The 16,018-nt window shown below is 45.4% G+C and overlaps 1 protein-coding gene across 1 annotated transcript in view; it reads left to right on the top strand.

Annotated features, from left to right (window-relative positions):
- The first annotated feature begins 1,423 nt into the window (after positions 1–1,423).
- The window catches only part of LOC121001299 (cytochrome P450 2C29-like), an 83,900-nt gene continuing 69,305 nt past the window's right edge, over positions 1,424–16,018 (top strand). Inside the window, exons 1-4 of the mRNA XM_040432297.1 lie at positions 1,424–1,494; positions 2,769–2,950; positions 12,453–12,615; positions 15,845–15,985. Coding sequence (XP_040288231.1) covers positions 15,886–15,985 — 100 coding nt within the window. The 5' untranslated portion in view covers positions 1,424–1,494; positions 2,769–2,950; positions 12,453–12,615; positions 15,845–15,885. The remainder of the gene's footprint in view (positions 1,495–2,768; positions 2,951–12,452; positions 12,616–15,844; positions 15,986–16,018) is intronic.

Raw genomic sequence — 16,018 nt, 5'->3', positions numbered from 1 at the left:
CGCCCGTGTGAAAGAGGCCTAAGCAGGAGACGGTCGGGAGCTCAAGTTGCGTGCTTCTCACACAGCCATTGGCAAGCTCCGCCCCAGCTCTTGTTTTGTTTATGAAAATAAGTTGGAATCTCCTTGATTATACTGTAGATTCTGACTTGTTTACATAAATAAGACTGTTTTTCAGATGCAGTAAATATTCTGACAGTCCACAGTCTCACTGCTCCTACAGTAAATAGTCCCATAGTCTCACTGCTCATACAGTAAAGAGTCCATAGTCTCACTGCTCTTACCGTAAAGAATCCTTTTCTATGTTTGTGTACAAACCTTCTTTCCTCCAGACGCAGAGGATGTCCCCTCGTCACAGTCCTGGGGATAAATAGATGATGGGAGAGATCTCTGTACTGACCCCTGATATATTTATACATGGTTGTTTCATGCAGGATAGGGTTATTCACTTTAGAAAAAAGACAACTAAGGGGAAATCTAATAAGATGCAAGTCAATGGTGTCGGATTCGTGTTCTTGGACACCAAAGAAAACAGATGTCCCCCATTGAATTACAATGGTTTTAGTGCCAGATCCGTCATGGCCATTTTAGAGGTAATACAACGGGATCCATTCATAATGGATGCAGACGGTTGTATTATCCTAACGGAAACGTTTTTGCTGATCCTTGATGGATCCAGTAAAAAAGCAGATGTGAAAGTAGCCTAATTTTGATCATCTTTCCGGGACCTGTAGTCCACCCATTCCAGTTATTACTTTAGGTACCCTCCTCTGGACCCTCTCCAGCTCTGCTATGTCTGCCTTGTTCACAGGAGCCCAGAACTGTACACAGTACTCCATGTGTGGTCTGACTAGTGATGTGTAAAGTGGTAGGACTATGTTCTCATCACGGGCATCTATGCCCCTTGTGATGCCTCCACGATCTTATCGGCCTTGGCAGCAGCTGCTACATACTAAGAAGTACTAAGAAGATCCGACATTACAGAGAAACAGGCAAATTACCATTTAAAAGGGTATTCCAGTTCTAGACAGTTAAGCTCTATCCACAGGTTAGATCGGTGGGAGTCCTACCTCTGCAACCCCCACCCATCACGAGAATGGGGCCTTGTACCAGGTGGATCCCCAAAAATTAACGGAACGGGCATTCTATTTATTTCTGTGGGAGTATCGGAGGCAGTTTTATTTCTGGGGGCCCCATAGGGTACAGAGCCCCTGTTCTCATAACATGGATAACTTTATATAACTGGAATATCCCTTTAAAATAAGAGGTATGAGGACCCTGATCAAAAGATTCTACAAGGAGATTACATTCCTAGGGAAGTATGTGCTGCCATTGTAAAACAAAACAGGAAAGTCTGGTGTAACCGACACACTTACACAAGCACACAGAGAGGTGGGGGTTAATCATTAGTGTATGGTATATATATCTTCGACAGGAACGGTGGAGTGATCAGAACTCAGCTGAGGTTGACCAGGACGGAGGAGCCGGATGACACAGGTCAGTGAGAAGCTTACTATGGTGTCTGCAGGATGGGCTGCATGTTCTGGACTTCTTCAGCCACATCCATTCAGCCGTTTCTGGCAGTTTTTGCTGCCAATAAACTTGGAAATGAAGTGCAGAAATTTTGCATAAACTGTTTTTCTCATCACTCAACAAGTTTAAAAAGTGAAAAGAAATGCGTTAGGCAAAGTCATTTTAGTCCAAGGTACTAAGAAGAAAGTCTTCGGTGCAGATCTGCAGGACGTCTGCTGACAGCAGGAGCAGAACGGGTCTTCGTGCTTCACTTGCACCAAATTTATTTTAAACTCAAATCTTTTAATAGATTTGGCGCAAAACATTCCAACTACTCCAAGTTAGATACAGCAGTGTTAGTAGATGTGGGTCAAGTGTGTATATACCATATAGCCTGCAGCATCCTGAGAATGGGGGTTAGAGCGGAACGTCTCATGAAGTATCAGAACAGGGAACTAGGGAGCGGTCCGGAGGTCATCCTGACATCCAATACGAAATCCACACCAGATAGTGGACAGTCAATACTGATGTGTAAACGCTGAGGATTTCCCACACACTTCAGGTAAATTCATGAACCGACATGTCCGCATGTTCTTAAGTGTCCACAGCATGCTTCATACCTCATCCAGGTCGCTGCTACTGTGAAAGCTGTGGATTTTTCGCACATGATTTACCTGCCTCCTACATATTTAGACCGGAGAATGAAACTCCACTTTTTCGTAAATGTGTCCCAAGGTTTCTACTGGATTGTAATGATCTCGGATTCCTGAGTGGACAAAATCTGCATCCACCAGTGACCCTCAGCTCCAAGGAGTATTGCAGTGTATGGTACAAGCGATTAAGCGATCACATGTTAAAGTGCCTTTGTGGATTTATTATTTTTTTTTAAACACATATAAATTCCCCTAATATAGTAAATTCGTATAACTGCCCCCCTCACATTTATGATAAAATAAACAAAAATAAAACGCCTGGATCGATGACTGCTGTATCGGTGATTCTCATGAGTGATTCCAGTATCGGATATGCCTTTCTAGGTGACAGATCAGGTTTTGTAATGGAGTTGTGTATTTGTATTCATTTGGTTGGTGGATAACCTCATATTAGTGCATTATTCTATATATCACCTGCATAGACTGTGGCACAGCAATAATTCCAGTGTAATGATACAGAACAATGATGTTGAGGTTGTGAGGTCAGGACACGGTTAATTCCAGTTAATTCCAAAGGTGAAAGTAACAGCCTGATCCTTTTCACAGGAACCATGGAGCTGATCACCATCCTCACTCTCTCCTTCATCTTCCTCCTCACGGTCTATATTCTTCAGTCATGGTCCAGACAGCATGGATACCACTCATTGCCCCCCGGACCCACCCCGATTCCTGTGCTAGGGACCCCCAAGTACATGGACTTGAGATATGCTGCCAAGAACTTGCAGAAGGTAAGTGTCCACAGGGAGACATGGAGCAGTGCATGCTGGGTGGCGTAGATATTGAATACTCTGATCTTCATACACCACAGACAGAGATCTTCAGAGTTCAGCGTGGTCAGGGGACAACTAGAATATTCAATATGTCTTGATTAAGGAATTGTCGCCTCGCTCCTCCCAAGCTTCACCCCACCATTTCAAAGGAAGACTCAACAACTGTAGGAGGATGTAATTGGCCACAGCAGCTATTTTATTAAATAAAACAACATAAATAATATAAATAACATAAATAAGAACTAGTGTTGAGCGAATCAAATCATCCGAAGTGGAATTTGATCCAAAATTTAGCAAAAATTGTATCCCCACAAAGCTGAACTTCCTCGCACTTCGTGGTAACAAATCATTTTTCCTAAAATGGAGGTTAGAGTTGTATTAGAAAGAACAGAAGCAGAGGCAGTCTGCTCTGTTGAGTGGAAAAGATCTGCCAAAAGACCTGCGCTGAGCGTGTTGACGTCACTGTGCTCCCCCAGCATGATCACATGGTGACGTTCTGCCACACCCGGAGCAGCAGTTTGACGACATCCTGCAATGTAGAACACCAAACATCAATGTCCGCTGCATTTAAATGCATCCCGTCGGCTCTCCAGAACGCCCCCTCACCAGCCTGAAGCTCCCTGTTTCGCACCACGACATCCCCATTCCTAACCACAAACCACGTCACCGCCTGATTCACGTTGATCCTCACTTTATTTACCGGCTGCACAGACCTGGCATTCCTCCAACGCTTCCTTGGCACAATATCCGACAACACCGACAACAATATCATTAATAAGTTCCCTAAACGGGCACCCCCCCCCCCAAATCATTACCCCCTACATGTAACGCCAAAATCCCTGGAAGGGCATCCAAATGCACAAACAGATAAAATTCTGGCATATCTCTAATCCCCAGCCAACTGATCACTGCCTCACTTCTCCGAAAATCCAGTTGTCTTCCACCCGGCCACATCCGTAAACAACATAAAGTCCATCGTCATCACTACGTCTGACATACAAAAAGACAGACCATTGTATTGATCCAAAAAGGATGTCCAGACCGGCAAATCCTTGTGCAGCTCCCTGCCGAGCCACACAATGTGATTCGGAGCCCGAACTCCCGCTGTCACCTGAGCCAAACGCCTACAAAATATCCGTCCATGGGCATTATTCAACACGCAAAGTTCAATTTCCCTAGCAGAGACTGCAAATCGCGCAATTGTATCTTCCACATGTGGCTCTCTGCGGACACCACCCTCCTCAAATCTGCCAATTTGTCAGCTGTCAACCTACAGTCCATCGCGACGGTGTCAATGACAATTCCCAGAAAACATTAACTCTGTCGTATGACCCTCAGTTTTGCCACTCGCTAACGATACACCAAGACGTTGCACATAAACTTTGAAGGTCTGCAACATAACTGAGCACCCATTTGAGTCCAGCGGCCAGATAAGCAAAAAATCATCCAAGTAAAGGATGATGGACCTCTACCCAGACCAATCCCGCTACACCCACTACAAGAATGTGCTAAACATCTCAAAGTATGTGCATTAAATTAAACACACACCAAGACCCCCCAATCCCAGAAACAACCCAGAAGGTGCTGTCAGAATGCACTGGCAAAAGACTAAACGCTGACTCCATATCAACCTTAGTCAATAGTTCCCCCTGACCGTATACCAAAACCCAACAAACCGCCTTGTCGAACTTGTATAACCATTGAACACAACTCTGGCCCTTTGGAAATGACAGGTGACGAATTAGACAGGATTTATGTGGTTCCTTCTTTAGCACAACCCCAAAAGGGGACACCCTAAACTCCAGCATCGGTTGGGTCAAAAAGAGGCCCACCATGCATCCTAACTTTAACACTTTTTGCAATCGGCTAGGGAATTTCCAGAAGTAGTTTCCGAAAAATTGCGTATTCTCCCTCAACAAATTGAATGAGAAAAAACCCCACTGAAACCCACTAATAAAAACTCTGCCACAACCCTATCTGTTTACCTACTTAGAAAGGGCACCATCTCAGCCAGCTGAATTGGTACCCGACCCTTTTCAAGCCACATCCCCCCACCGTTTTCTTTTTGACCCTTGAAGCACCGAGCGGCTGCGTGATTCCCCCCACGTGAGGAGCATTCATGCTTGAGCTTACACTTGTCCTCATACTTGCAGCTGCCCTCATTGAAAAGAAAGCACAATCCCTTTTGCAGCACTTCTGAGTGCTCAGACTGCCCGAAACCTCTGGCTCTGCCTGGAAAGGGCTGTTCGTCGTGCAGCAGCTACGCCTGAACCCCCCCATACACCTCCCTGATTGTTTCAAAATAGCAAAAAAAAAGGACATAACTATTTTCTGGTCCCTTTTTCCCGATGACACTGGCCAGAATCACAAAAGCCTGTAACCAATTAGAAAACATCTGAGGGATCAAGCAATACCTCCACTTATCCTCATCGTCCTTCTTCTTATCCTCCTTCCGATCTCCATCCAAATTAAAACTCTCCAAGGGGAGTAAGTAAAAAATATCGACTTACTCCTCCTTCCAAATCTTATCCTTCAAAGCAAACGTAGACCTCTCCCTTCTCTGTACTATCCAAATGATGTGCTTCTGCCTCCATTTCCTTCCATCCTTTCCCCCCGCCCCGGCATCTTCAATACTATCCCAGTCCCATTACTACACCCTTCACTCTTGCCCGAACTTCCTGGCCTGTCCATCTCCGCCGGTACCGCCCCTCCACTACCGTTCACCCCTGCACCTTGTAGACCCTATGCCACCAACGGAGACCCGCCGCAAACTCAGGACCCACCCAAACTCACACTAGTTCCCCTAAACACCCCACAAATCCCCTAACCCACTGCCGACAGCCAACCTAGGAGCCCTCACAAGACATTTTACAGTTAAGGGGGAACCCCCATGGATCTCACCTAGCTGGGTGGATGCTGTGACTCCACCAGCTGGACCAAGGTGATTTTGTGATGTCATTCTCCTGTCCTGCAATCCTCTGGGGTTTAGTGCTTTCTACGCTCTCTCTTGCAGTAGGTGTCAGAGTGCGTTCTTCCCTGAGACCCTGAGCAGATCCCCCTGGCCATAGCTCTCCTGCGAGGCACAGACAACCCTCCCGATCTCCTGTCGCCGTGGAGGGAGAGGTCCCACCTAGATGCCAGATTCCTTCCAGAAAGCTACCACCGTGATGCCACATTCCTATCTATATATGATCCAGACATGGAAAGGCGTCGTCGCAGTGAGGGAGCTGCAGTACGGGTGTTGCCGATGGCAACCACACTTACATGGACAATACTGAACACGAATACAAAATTAAGTCAAAGGGGTGCAGAGGTACACGGGCAGGTTCACACGTGAAGCCGCAGCCAGCACGCTGCTGCTAGCAACCAGCCTGCATGGAGAGGTCCGCAGCCAGTACGCCAGGGGACGAGCAGTCAGCCTACATGACCATAAATCACGGTGAACCGCACCGTGACAGTTGGACTACAAAAAAATTACAAAACCATATGGCAGGAGTCGGCACTCCAGCTGCCCTGAAACTACAACTCCCAGCATGCTCCATTTACTTCTATGGGGAGTAAGGCTACGTCTACACGACGACATTTGTCGTGGGACATTTTGTTGCACTAATCTAGCGCGACAATTTTTATAATGGCAGTCTATGGTGTCGCACTGCAACATGTAACATGCTGCGACTGCGACATTTGAGATGGATTTTTCTGCGACTGTTGCGTCGCAGTCGCAGCATGTTGCATGTTGCAGTGCGACACCATAGACTGCCATAATACAAATTGGCGCGTGACATTGGTGCAACAAAATGTTGCGCTACAAATCTTGCAGTGTAGTTGTGCCCTATCTGTCGCGCGACAAATGTTGTCATGTAGACGTAGCCTTACAAGAACAGTCAAACAAGTGTACAAACCGGATTCCAAAAAAGTTGGGACACTAAACAAATTGTGAATAAAAACTGAATGCAATGATGTGGAGATGGCAAATGTCAATATTTTATTTGTAATAGAACGTAGATGACAGATCAAACGTTTAATCCGAGTAAATGTATCATTTTAAAGGAAAAATACATTGATTCCAATTTTCACGGTGTCAACAAATCCCCAAAAAGTTGGGACAAGTAGCAATAAAAGGCTGGAAAAGGTAAATTTGAGCATAACGAAGAGCTGGAAGACCAATTAACACTAATTAGGTCAATCGGCAACATGATTGGGTATAAAAAGAGTTTCTCAGAGTGGCAGTGTCTCTCAGAAGCCAAGATGGGTAGAGGATCACCAATTCCCACAATGTTGCGCAGAAAGATAGTGGAGCAATATCAGAAAGGTGTTACCCAGCGAAAAATTGCAAAGACTTTGCATCTATCATCATCAACTGTGCATAACATCATCCGAAGATTCAGAGAATCTGGAACAATCTCTGTGCGTAAGGGTCAAGGCCGTAAAACCATACTGGATGCCCGTGATCTCCGGGCCCTTAAACGACACTGCACCACAAACAGGAATGCTACTGTAAAAGGAAATCACAGAATGGGCTCAGGAATACTTCCAGAAACCATTGTCAGTGAACACAATCCACCGTGCCATCCGCCGTTGCCAGCTGAAACTCTACAGTGCAAAGAAGAAGCCATTTCTAAGCAAGATCCACAAGCTCAGGCGTTTTCACTGGGCCAGGGATCATTTAAAATGGAGTGTGGCAAAATGGAAGACTGTTCTGTGGTCAGACGAGTCACGATTCGAAGTTCTTTTTGGAAATCTGGGACGCCATGTCATCCGGACCAAAGAGGACAAGGACAACCCAAGTTGTTATCAACGCTCAGTTGAGAAGCCTGCATCTCTGATGGTATGGGGTTGCATGAGTGCGTGTGGCATGGGCAGCTTGCATGTCTGGAAAGGCACCATCAATGCAGAAAAATATATTCAGGTTCTAGAACAACATATGCTCCCATCCAGACGTCATCTCTTTCAGGGAAGACCCTGCATTTTTCAACAAGATAATGCCAGACCACATTCTGCATCAATCACAACATCATGGCTGCGTAGGAGAAGGATCCGGGTACTGAAATGGCCAGTCTGCAGTCCAGATCTTTCACCTATCGAGAACATTTGGCACATCATAAAGAGGAAGGTGCAACAAAGAAGGCCCAAGACGATTGAACAGTTAGAGGCCTGTATTAGACAAGAATGGGAGAGCATTCCTATTTCTAAACTTGAGAAACTGGTCTCCTCGGTCCCCAGACGTCTGTTCAGTGTTGTAAGAAGAAGGGGAGATGCCACACAGTGGTGAAAATGGCCTTGTCCCAACTTTTTGGGGATTTGTTGACACCATGAAATTCTGATTCAACATATTTTCCCCTTAAAATGGTACATTTTCTCAGTTTAAACTTTTGTTCCGTGATTTATGTTCTATTCTGAATAAAATATTAGAAGTTGGCACCTCCACATCATTGCATTCAGTTTTTATTCACGATTTGTATAGTGTCCCAACTTTTTTGGAATCCGGTTTGTACATGCTGGGAGTTGTTCATTGAGTCAGGAGCTCCTTGATAATATTTTGTCCTAAAAGCTGTCCTTGCTACCTATAGACTGACATCTTTGTTTGATATCTTTGAATACTCTAGTTAAGTATAGAAGTATATCTGCATTCACAGGTAAGCAGATATGTGTTACACGTCCGCTAAGTTGGTGGTTCTGCAACCCACTGAACTACTCCCCGGTGTAGACAGTAAATATCTGCTGCAATTTTAAAATGCAAATGTCCATAGGAGCCAGACTGTGAAAGACGAGTGGTCTTTATGTGTCACAAACATAGTAGTACTCAGCTTAGAGGTTACTAATCTGATCAGTATGAACCACATAAGTGCAAATCTTTGCATTAAGAAAAAACACATCAAATCCTGGTGGTTCCTTCCCTGGCTCTTTCCCTTGCTTCTCAAGCTCCAACCTGGTTTTCTTCTTCCTCTGTCTGTCAGTCTGGCATATCCACAGTCAGCACCCTCTGCAAAAATGTATGCGGTCATTTATTAAGACAGGTGTTTTAGACACCGGTCTTAATACCCCTTGCACTGGCACATGATGTGCCGCTTATGCACTTTACACACAGTCTATCTTTCATACCAAATTGCACCTCCCACTGCCATTGTGTTAAGAAGGAGATTCCAAGACTTGCAATGGATTCCTCAATCAGTGCAACATTTATTTCAAACTTCTGGTCCATCAGTTCCCTCATGCTAAAATAGTCTTCATAGTGTGAAGCAAAGTCTTGGACCACACCCCTCTGGGAATATAGGGATTCTCCAATGAGTATTCCCTAATGATGCCAAACTTCCATTGGGTCCTTGAATAGCCTGGTCGGAGGGCTTCAGTTGCCTCTTCCCTACTATGCTGTGCAGCTTGACTATGGTTTGGTAAATGTGATGACCCAAGGTGTAGATGACCTCTCTCAAAAACTGACAATTCCAGTGATTCTGTCCTGCGGTAACACCTCTGGTTCTACTGGAAACTTCCTGCATAAGGGTTTAGTTACCTAATACCCACTTTACGTCTGAAGAGTTTCTTAGCTGAGACCTCAGTAAATAGAGTACCTCTTCCTGAATGTATCCTCTTCTCTACTGTGCCAATATATTGGAGGGTTCTACATACTGAGAAAATCTCCTTCTATGTACTCCCCGAATACATCAGTCATTATTGCTAAGGTAACCTTGGATATGTCTCCAAGCTCAGTTTTTTGACTTGTAAACTAAGCAAGTCCTACGTTGGGGTCTCGATGCCAATCCTGAGGTCTCAAATCCTTCTTTATACTCCACTTATGTGGATGTTTTTGACAAGAAGGAGGCTAAAATTCTGTCACCTCAGAGACCATATGAATGTCTTATTGACCTAATGCCCTCCATGCGGTCAGGTATATCCACTGTCCCTTCTGCAGACTAATACCATGCACGAATACATAAAGAAGAAGTTGGAGAGAGGATTCAGTTTTCTCACTCACTGGAGGAGAAAAAAAGGATGGTGGCCTTAAAGGGAATCTGGGAATTGTCCTTTTAATATAAAAGCGCTTTTTATGATATGCTAATGAGGGTCCAAGGTGCCCAGAGGGGCGTTTTTTCCCCTCTCCGGTGCCCAGTGACGCCCTCCTGCAGTGCCCAAGAACGCCTCCTGATTCTGAAATAACCTCCCACAGCCCGGCAAACGGTCCCGCCCCCTCCCCACGTCATAGTCTACCTCTACCTTCTAGAAATGCCCCGTCCTTCTTCCTGTCGTCGGCCAGAAAACTCGTGCAGGCGCAGTACCGCCTGCGCGATCATCAACCTCCTGAGGGCAACAGCCTCAAAAGTCTCACTGGGCATGCGCCGAGCCCAGTGATGTAACCTGAGCGCTGTTGCCCTGAGGAGATTGATGAGTTTTCTGGCCACCGACAGGAAGAAGGACGGGGCATTTCTAGAAGATAGAGGTAGACTATGACGTGGGGATGGGGGGAACCGTTTGCCGGGCTGTGGGAGGTTATTTCAGAATCAGGAGGCGTTCTTGGGCACTGCAGGGGGGCGTCACTGGGCACCGGAGAGGGGAAAAAACGCCCCTCTGGGCACATTGGACCCTCATTAGCATATCATAAAAAGTGCTTTTATATCAAAAGGACAAAACGAAATCAAGTAAAAAGACGACTGCTGGAAATAAGGTACTTTAGTGAACATAGCGATGGTGCCAGCTTAAAATGCTAAAAGCAGGTGACAGATTCCCTTTAACAAGATCACTATCAAAAACAAATATTCCCTGCCACTGATTTTTTAACTTTTTGATGGGATCAATGGGGCAATAACCTAAGGTGCCTATAGCCTGGTCCACATTGAATAGGCTGATGAATGGAAGACAGCCTTTAACACTCATGATGGCCATTATGAATCTTGTCATGCCCATGGGGCTCAGCAATGCCACAGCTATGTTTCAAAAGTTTGTCAGTGAAATTTTCCATGATCTGCTCTCTGTCTGCATGGTGGTACTGTCTATCTCAAAAACCTGTATCAGAAGTGCCTCTTCGTGAACCCATCTCTTTATTTTCTTGGCTATGTGATCTCTGAAAAAATATCAGCAGTTTTTGACTATCCATTCAGTGGCTTTTGGGCTTTTCTGATTATTATCAGCAGTTTATCATACATTTCCTCATCTTATAGTGCTCAGTGACTAAATCCTCTTCAAGCCTGATGGTCTTTATTTTTTGAATGGTTCAATTTTGTTCTACAAAGAACAGCACGGTGGATGCCCCCACATGTTCCTTTTACCTAACAGATCAGGTTTCTGAGTCTTAACATATAATTGATCTGGCTGAATTATGTCTGTTGCCACTGCCTTAAGTTAAGGACATTCCCTCAGGAAAAAAAAATAATTGTTCCCAAACCCAACAGAAAACACATCCTTGCTTGAGAATATAAGTCTGAAATTGATGGGCACCAAGAAGTCCGTAACACATTAAATTCTATTTTCCAGTTTTATTTGTGACCTGCACTTTCATGCGAGGTCCATAAGGGCTCATGCACGCGACTGCAAAAAATACGGATGACGTCCGTGTGCATTCTGTATTTTGCGGAATGTAACAGCTGGCCCCTAATAGAACAGTACTATCCTTGTCCGTAATGCGGACAATAATAGGACATTCTATTTTTTTGGGGGAATGGAAATACGGACATACGAAAACGTATGGTGGATTGGGGGGGGGGGTTGAAATTGGTCCGAGGAGAGATTTTGGGACCCTGCGATGAACATGATTGCACCAGTTCTTCTCAGAAGATCCCATCTTTGGTTTGGACCAAAGAAGAGGAGGCATAAGTAGGGGATACTGTGAAGCTGGGCAGAGCCACCAGTGTACTTATCCTTCCCACTAATCCACACTGTCTTTTGTTACACACCATCTCAGCTTGCTACCTAGTAATCACTCCCTTAGGACCTGTGTGTTCTCCCAAGCTCTTAAAGGTGCAGGATATGCATGGTCTGATTTACCTCCATTCAAGTGTAGCATTCTCTGGGGTAGATAGAGTGCCTTCCAATGTCAAAAGTTCTTGTGCTATTGTATTGGTTTAACCTTGCTTGTGTAGTGGATTGATCCTGGCTGCCTGTCCTGACACCTGCCTCATCTCTGTATTTATCCTATGCCACCTGCCTTGACCTATTACCTAAGTACATCGCAAATTCTGCCTTTCCTTACCTTGACTTGTTCGCTGACCACACTCTTGCCCCTTAGTGCCACACACTGGTGTCTCTTGACCAGGTGTCTCTTGGGTCAGCAAAATGGAGGTTACTCTTAGAGGTAGCAGACTGGTAGCCCTGCAGCAAAGTCCAGAACTCCTAGCCTAGTAAACATGGGAGGATCCCTTTAAATTCCTTATGTGTATCCATTGTGAATGGATACAAACATGTATGGTGTTTACATTATGTTTTTGTATTTATTTACCTCATTTTAATTTTTTTTTGTTTTCTCCATCAGCTCAGCCAGAAATACGGTTCAGTATTCACCATCTGGAAAATGTCAGAACCTGTGATCGTTCTTTGCGGTTATGAGACGGTGAAAGAGGGTCTGATAAATCACGCCGAGCAGTTCAGTGCACGACCGATAATCCCAGTGCTATATTTCTCAACCGAGGGATACGGTGAGATTAACACTACATGGAAGATCTCTGTAAATGTAAACAAATTTACTCCCAAAAATCAGTCTACAATAATATAATATATACTAGACAGGGAGGAGGGGGATGGAGCTACAGTCTATCACTCAGGTCAGAGATGCGGCAACATAGGGACAAAGTAAAACTGATTGGCCAGATCACAAAGCATAGCTCTGACCACACCAGGAGGAACCTATGCCCTCTCAGCTGGGACTGGAAAAAAGATAAAAATGTAAAGAGACCAGTAGAGGGAAAGAAAAGACCCAAACTTTACCTACCATAATTTCTGTCTGCTCCACATCTACAGCTGTCTGGGGAGGGATAAGGACGTTTTACTTTGTAATGTTAGGTTCTCTTTTACAACGGTGAGGCCATGAAAAAGGAAGGCATTCTCCAAGTCAAAGACATTGATGGGCCATCCCTAGGATGTGCAATCAGTGAGGGGTCTGATTCCTAGGACCTCCACAGAATGAAGGGGCCTCTTAAGTGTTTATCCAGGCATAGTCAAGAAAATAGTCAATGGTGATCCCTACTAAAACGTAAATTTTAATCAATACAAATTAATAAAGATCCCTCAAAATATAACAAATCAGACAGAAAAAAGAAAAACTATTAAAGTGCTCAATGACACACGTAAATTATGGTGCACGGCGGCGCCTAAAACCAACCGGTTGTTCTACCATACCATGGGAGTCTTCCGGGCTTCATGGATATACAGCTGAATCCTGAAGGCAGGTAGCGGACAGGAGGGGAATTGGGCTCTAGATCCCTAGACAGCCCTAAGGTACGGGAGCTATACTGGCCCATGCGTCCTAGCCATGAAGCACCCGTCCTAAAAAGAACGACCCAGTCCGGAACCTTGCCCTCAAACTACTTGGCCCTAAAATGCCCTAGTGTAGTGGTCGGCAAACTGCGGCTCGCGAGCCACTAGCGGCTCTTTAGCCCCTTAAATGCGGCTCTTGCAGGGGCCCCCCCAGCGCCGGCCCGCAATACTAGCGCTGCTACGTTTTCTAGCTACGCTAAGCGCAGCTGCGCATGGAGTCCTGGGCGGCGTGCAGTCCGGACTAATATGGAAAGGATGTGGGCCCCCCCGCTGGCGGCCGCTCTGAGCCCCGCTCTGCCTGCCTCTTTAAGAGACTCGAGCGGTGGCTGTGAGTGAGCGTGCCGCCGCTGCCGCACAGGGAGGCATGTCTTCGCATCTGTCTGACGTTGCCACAGCTCCGCCCCCAGAGCAGAGAAGAAGAAGGAGCGAGCAGCGCCAGCGGCAGCTAGCCACAGCTCAGACTCGGCCTGCCGCCCACACAAAGAAGAATCTTCTGAGACTGTGACAGGAGGCAGCCAGGTAGGTAGGTTAATTAATTATAACAACTTAGTTACTGGATCCCATTCCCACCATCTCACCCATCCCAGTAGTGCCAGCCAGTGTACTAGCCCACCCTGGTTCTGTTTTTTGGACTGGAGAAATGTGCATTGGATTGGGGGGGGCAGTCATGAGAGAGATGTCTGTGCATGTGCTGGCACTGCTGGAGAAATGTGCCATGGGGCCGCCCTGGTTCTGTTTGAACTGGAGAAATGTGCATGGGGGGGAGGGGAGACATGAGAGAGATTTGACAGAACCAGGGCGGCCCCATGGCACATTTCTCCAGCAGTGCCAGCACATGCACAGACATCTCTCTCATGACTCCCCCCCCCCAATGCACATTTCTCCAGTCCACACAGAACCAGGGCGGCCGCGGCCCCATGGCACATTTCTCCAGCAGTGCCAGTGCTAGAGTCATGAGAGAGATGTTTGTGCATGTGCTGGCACTGGCACTGCTGGAAAAATGTGCCATGGGGCCGCCCTGCTTCTGTTTGAACTTTAGAAATGTGCATGGGGGGGGGGGGGGCGAATGACTCAGAGTCATGAGAGAGATGTCTGTGCATGTGCTGAGTCATTCGCCCCCCCCCCCCCCCCCATGCACATTTCTAAAGTCCAAACAGAACCAGGGCAGCCCCATGGCACATTTCTCCAGCAGTGCCAGCACATGCACAGACATCTCAGCCCAATTCCCCTCCTGTCCGCTACCTGATGCTTTTTCTTCAGGATTCAGCTGTATATCCATGAAGCCCGAAGACTCCCAGGAATGGTAGGACAACCGGTTGTGTTTAGGTGCCGCCGTGCACCATAATTTACGTGCATCATTGAGCACTTTAATAGTTTTTCTTTTTTCTGTCTGATTTGTTATATTTTGAGGGACCTTTATTAATTTGTGTATAATTTGATCGGAATGGCTCACCTCTTAGATATTGTGGAAACCGGGTGCTCTAACTAAAATAGACCCACCCAGTCTATTGTAGTATGTAAGATTGAAAGAATATTGGTTAGGCACACCTGATACCTGGGCCCATAAAATAAAACACTATGATGGTACAAAAAAATACATTTATTGACTATTAAAAGAATAAAAAATAAAAATGAACAATCGACGAATCATACAGAAAAATACATATTAGTAAAATATCAAATATAAAAAAAATGGAGAAAAAAATACTTTTTGGGTTAAGATCTAGAATATAAACCTAGAATAACACGAGATATATCACCAGGAGATATGTAAGTCTTGTGGAAATACTGTAGGTATGTCACCAAAATGGGATATGGTCCCTAGACCTTGGAGATATAAATATTGATCAGATGTAATTGGTGATATAACGGCAGGTATTCAGCAAATGTATTGCTTTGCGTGGTAATCAATATGCACTCCAGCACATAAATTAAAACACAATAAACTGTCTACTGGTATAAATCAATAGATTGCTGTAGGGTGTGGTACCTCCCGCTATGATCCTATAATATGTGTTTTTGTGCCGCCGCATTGACTTATTTTATCACATATTATAGGATCATAGCGGGACTAGCCCTGCACTAGACTATAGCTGAATTGTACTGTAGCTGAATACTGCTCCTGTCCCATTCCTGATACAACGCAGAGGGTTCCGAACAAGGTCCATAAAATGTCAATATACTGGAAGACAAGAGTCTCCTGTTATATACTATGAGGTTTAGTGAGTCAATCTGAGGCAGGACAAAGAAATATAAAATATATTAAGTGTGACCCTCAGTTGTGAGAGGAACAATCTTCTAATCATATGGGGAGATGGGTGAGGTGGTAGAATAAGAAAACGTAATACTGCATATTCTGTGGTAAATACCTAAATGTTCTTCTCTCTTTAGGTATCAATGGACCATGATGGCGCTCACTCCGCCGCTTCACCATGACATCTCTTAGAAATTTTGGGATGGGAAAGAAGACGATGGAGACGAGGGTACTGGCAGAGTCCAAGTACCTCATACAGGCTGTATCAGAGACAGGAGGTGGGTTGGCTCCCCATATTTCAAAATCTGCTG

The sequence above is a fragment of the Bufo bufo genome, chromosome 5 (assembly GCF_905171765.1).
Source record: "Bufo bufo chromosome 5, aBufBuf1.1, whole genome shotgun sequence".
NCBI lineage: Eukaryota > Metazoa > Chordata > Amphibia > Anura > Bufonidae > Bufo > Bufo bufo.
Note: the sequence above shows the minus strand (reverse complement) of the source record. Positions and strands in the feature narration are given on the sequence as shown.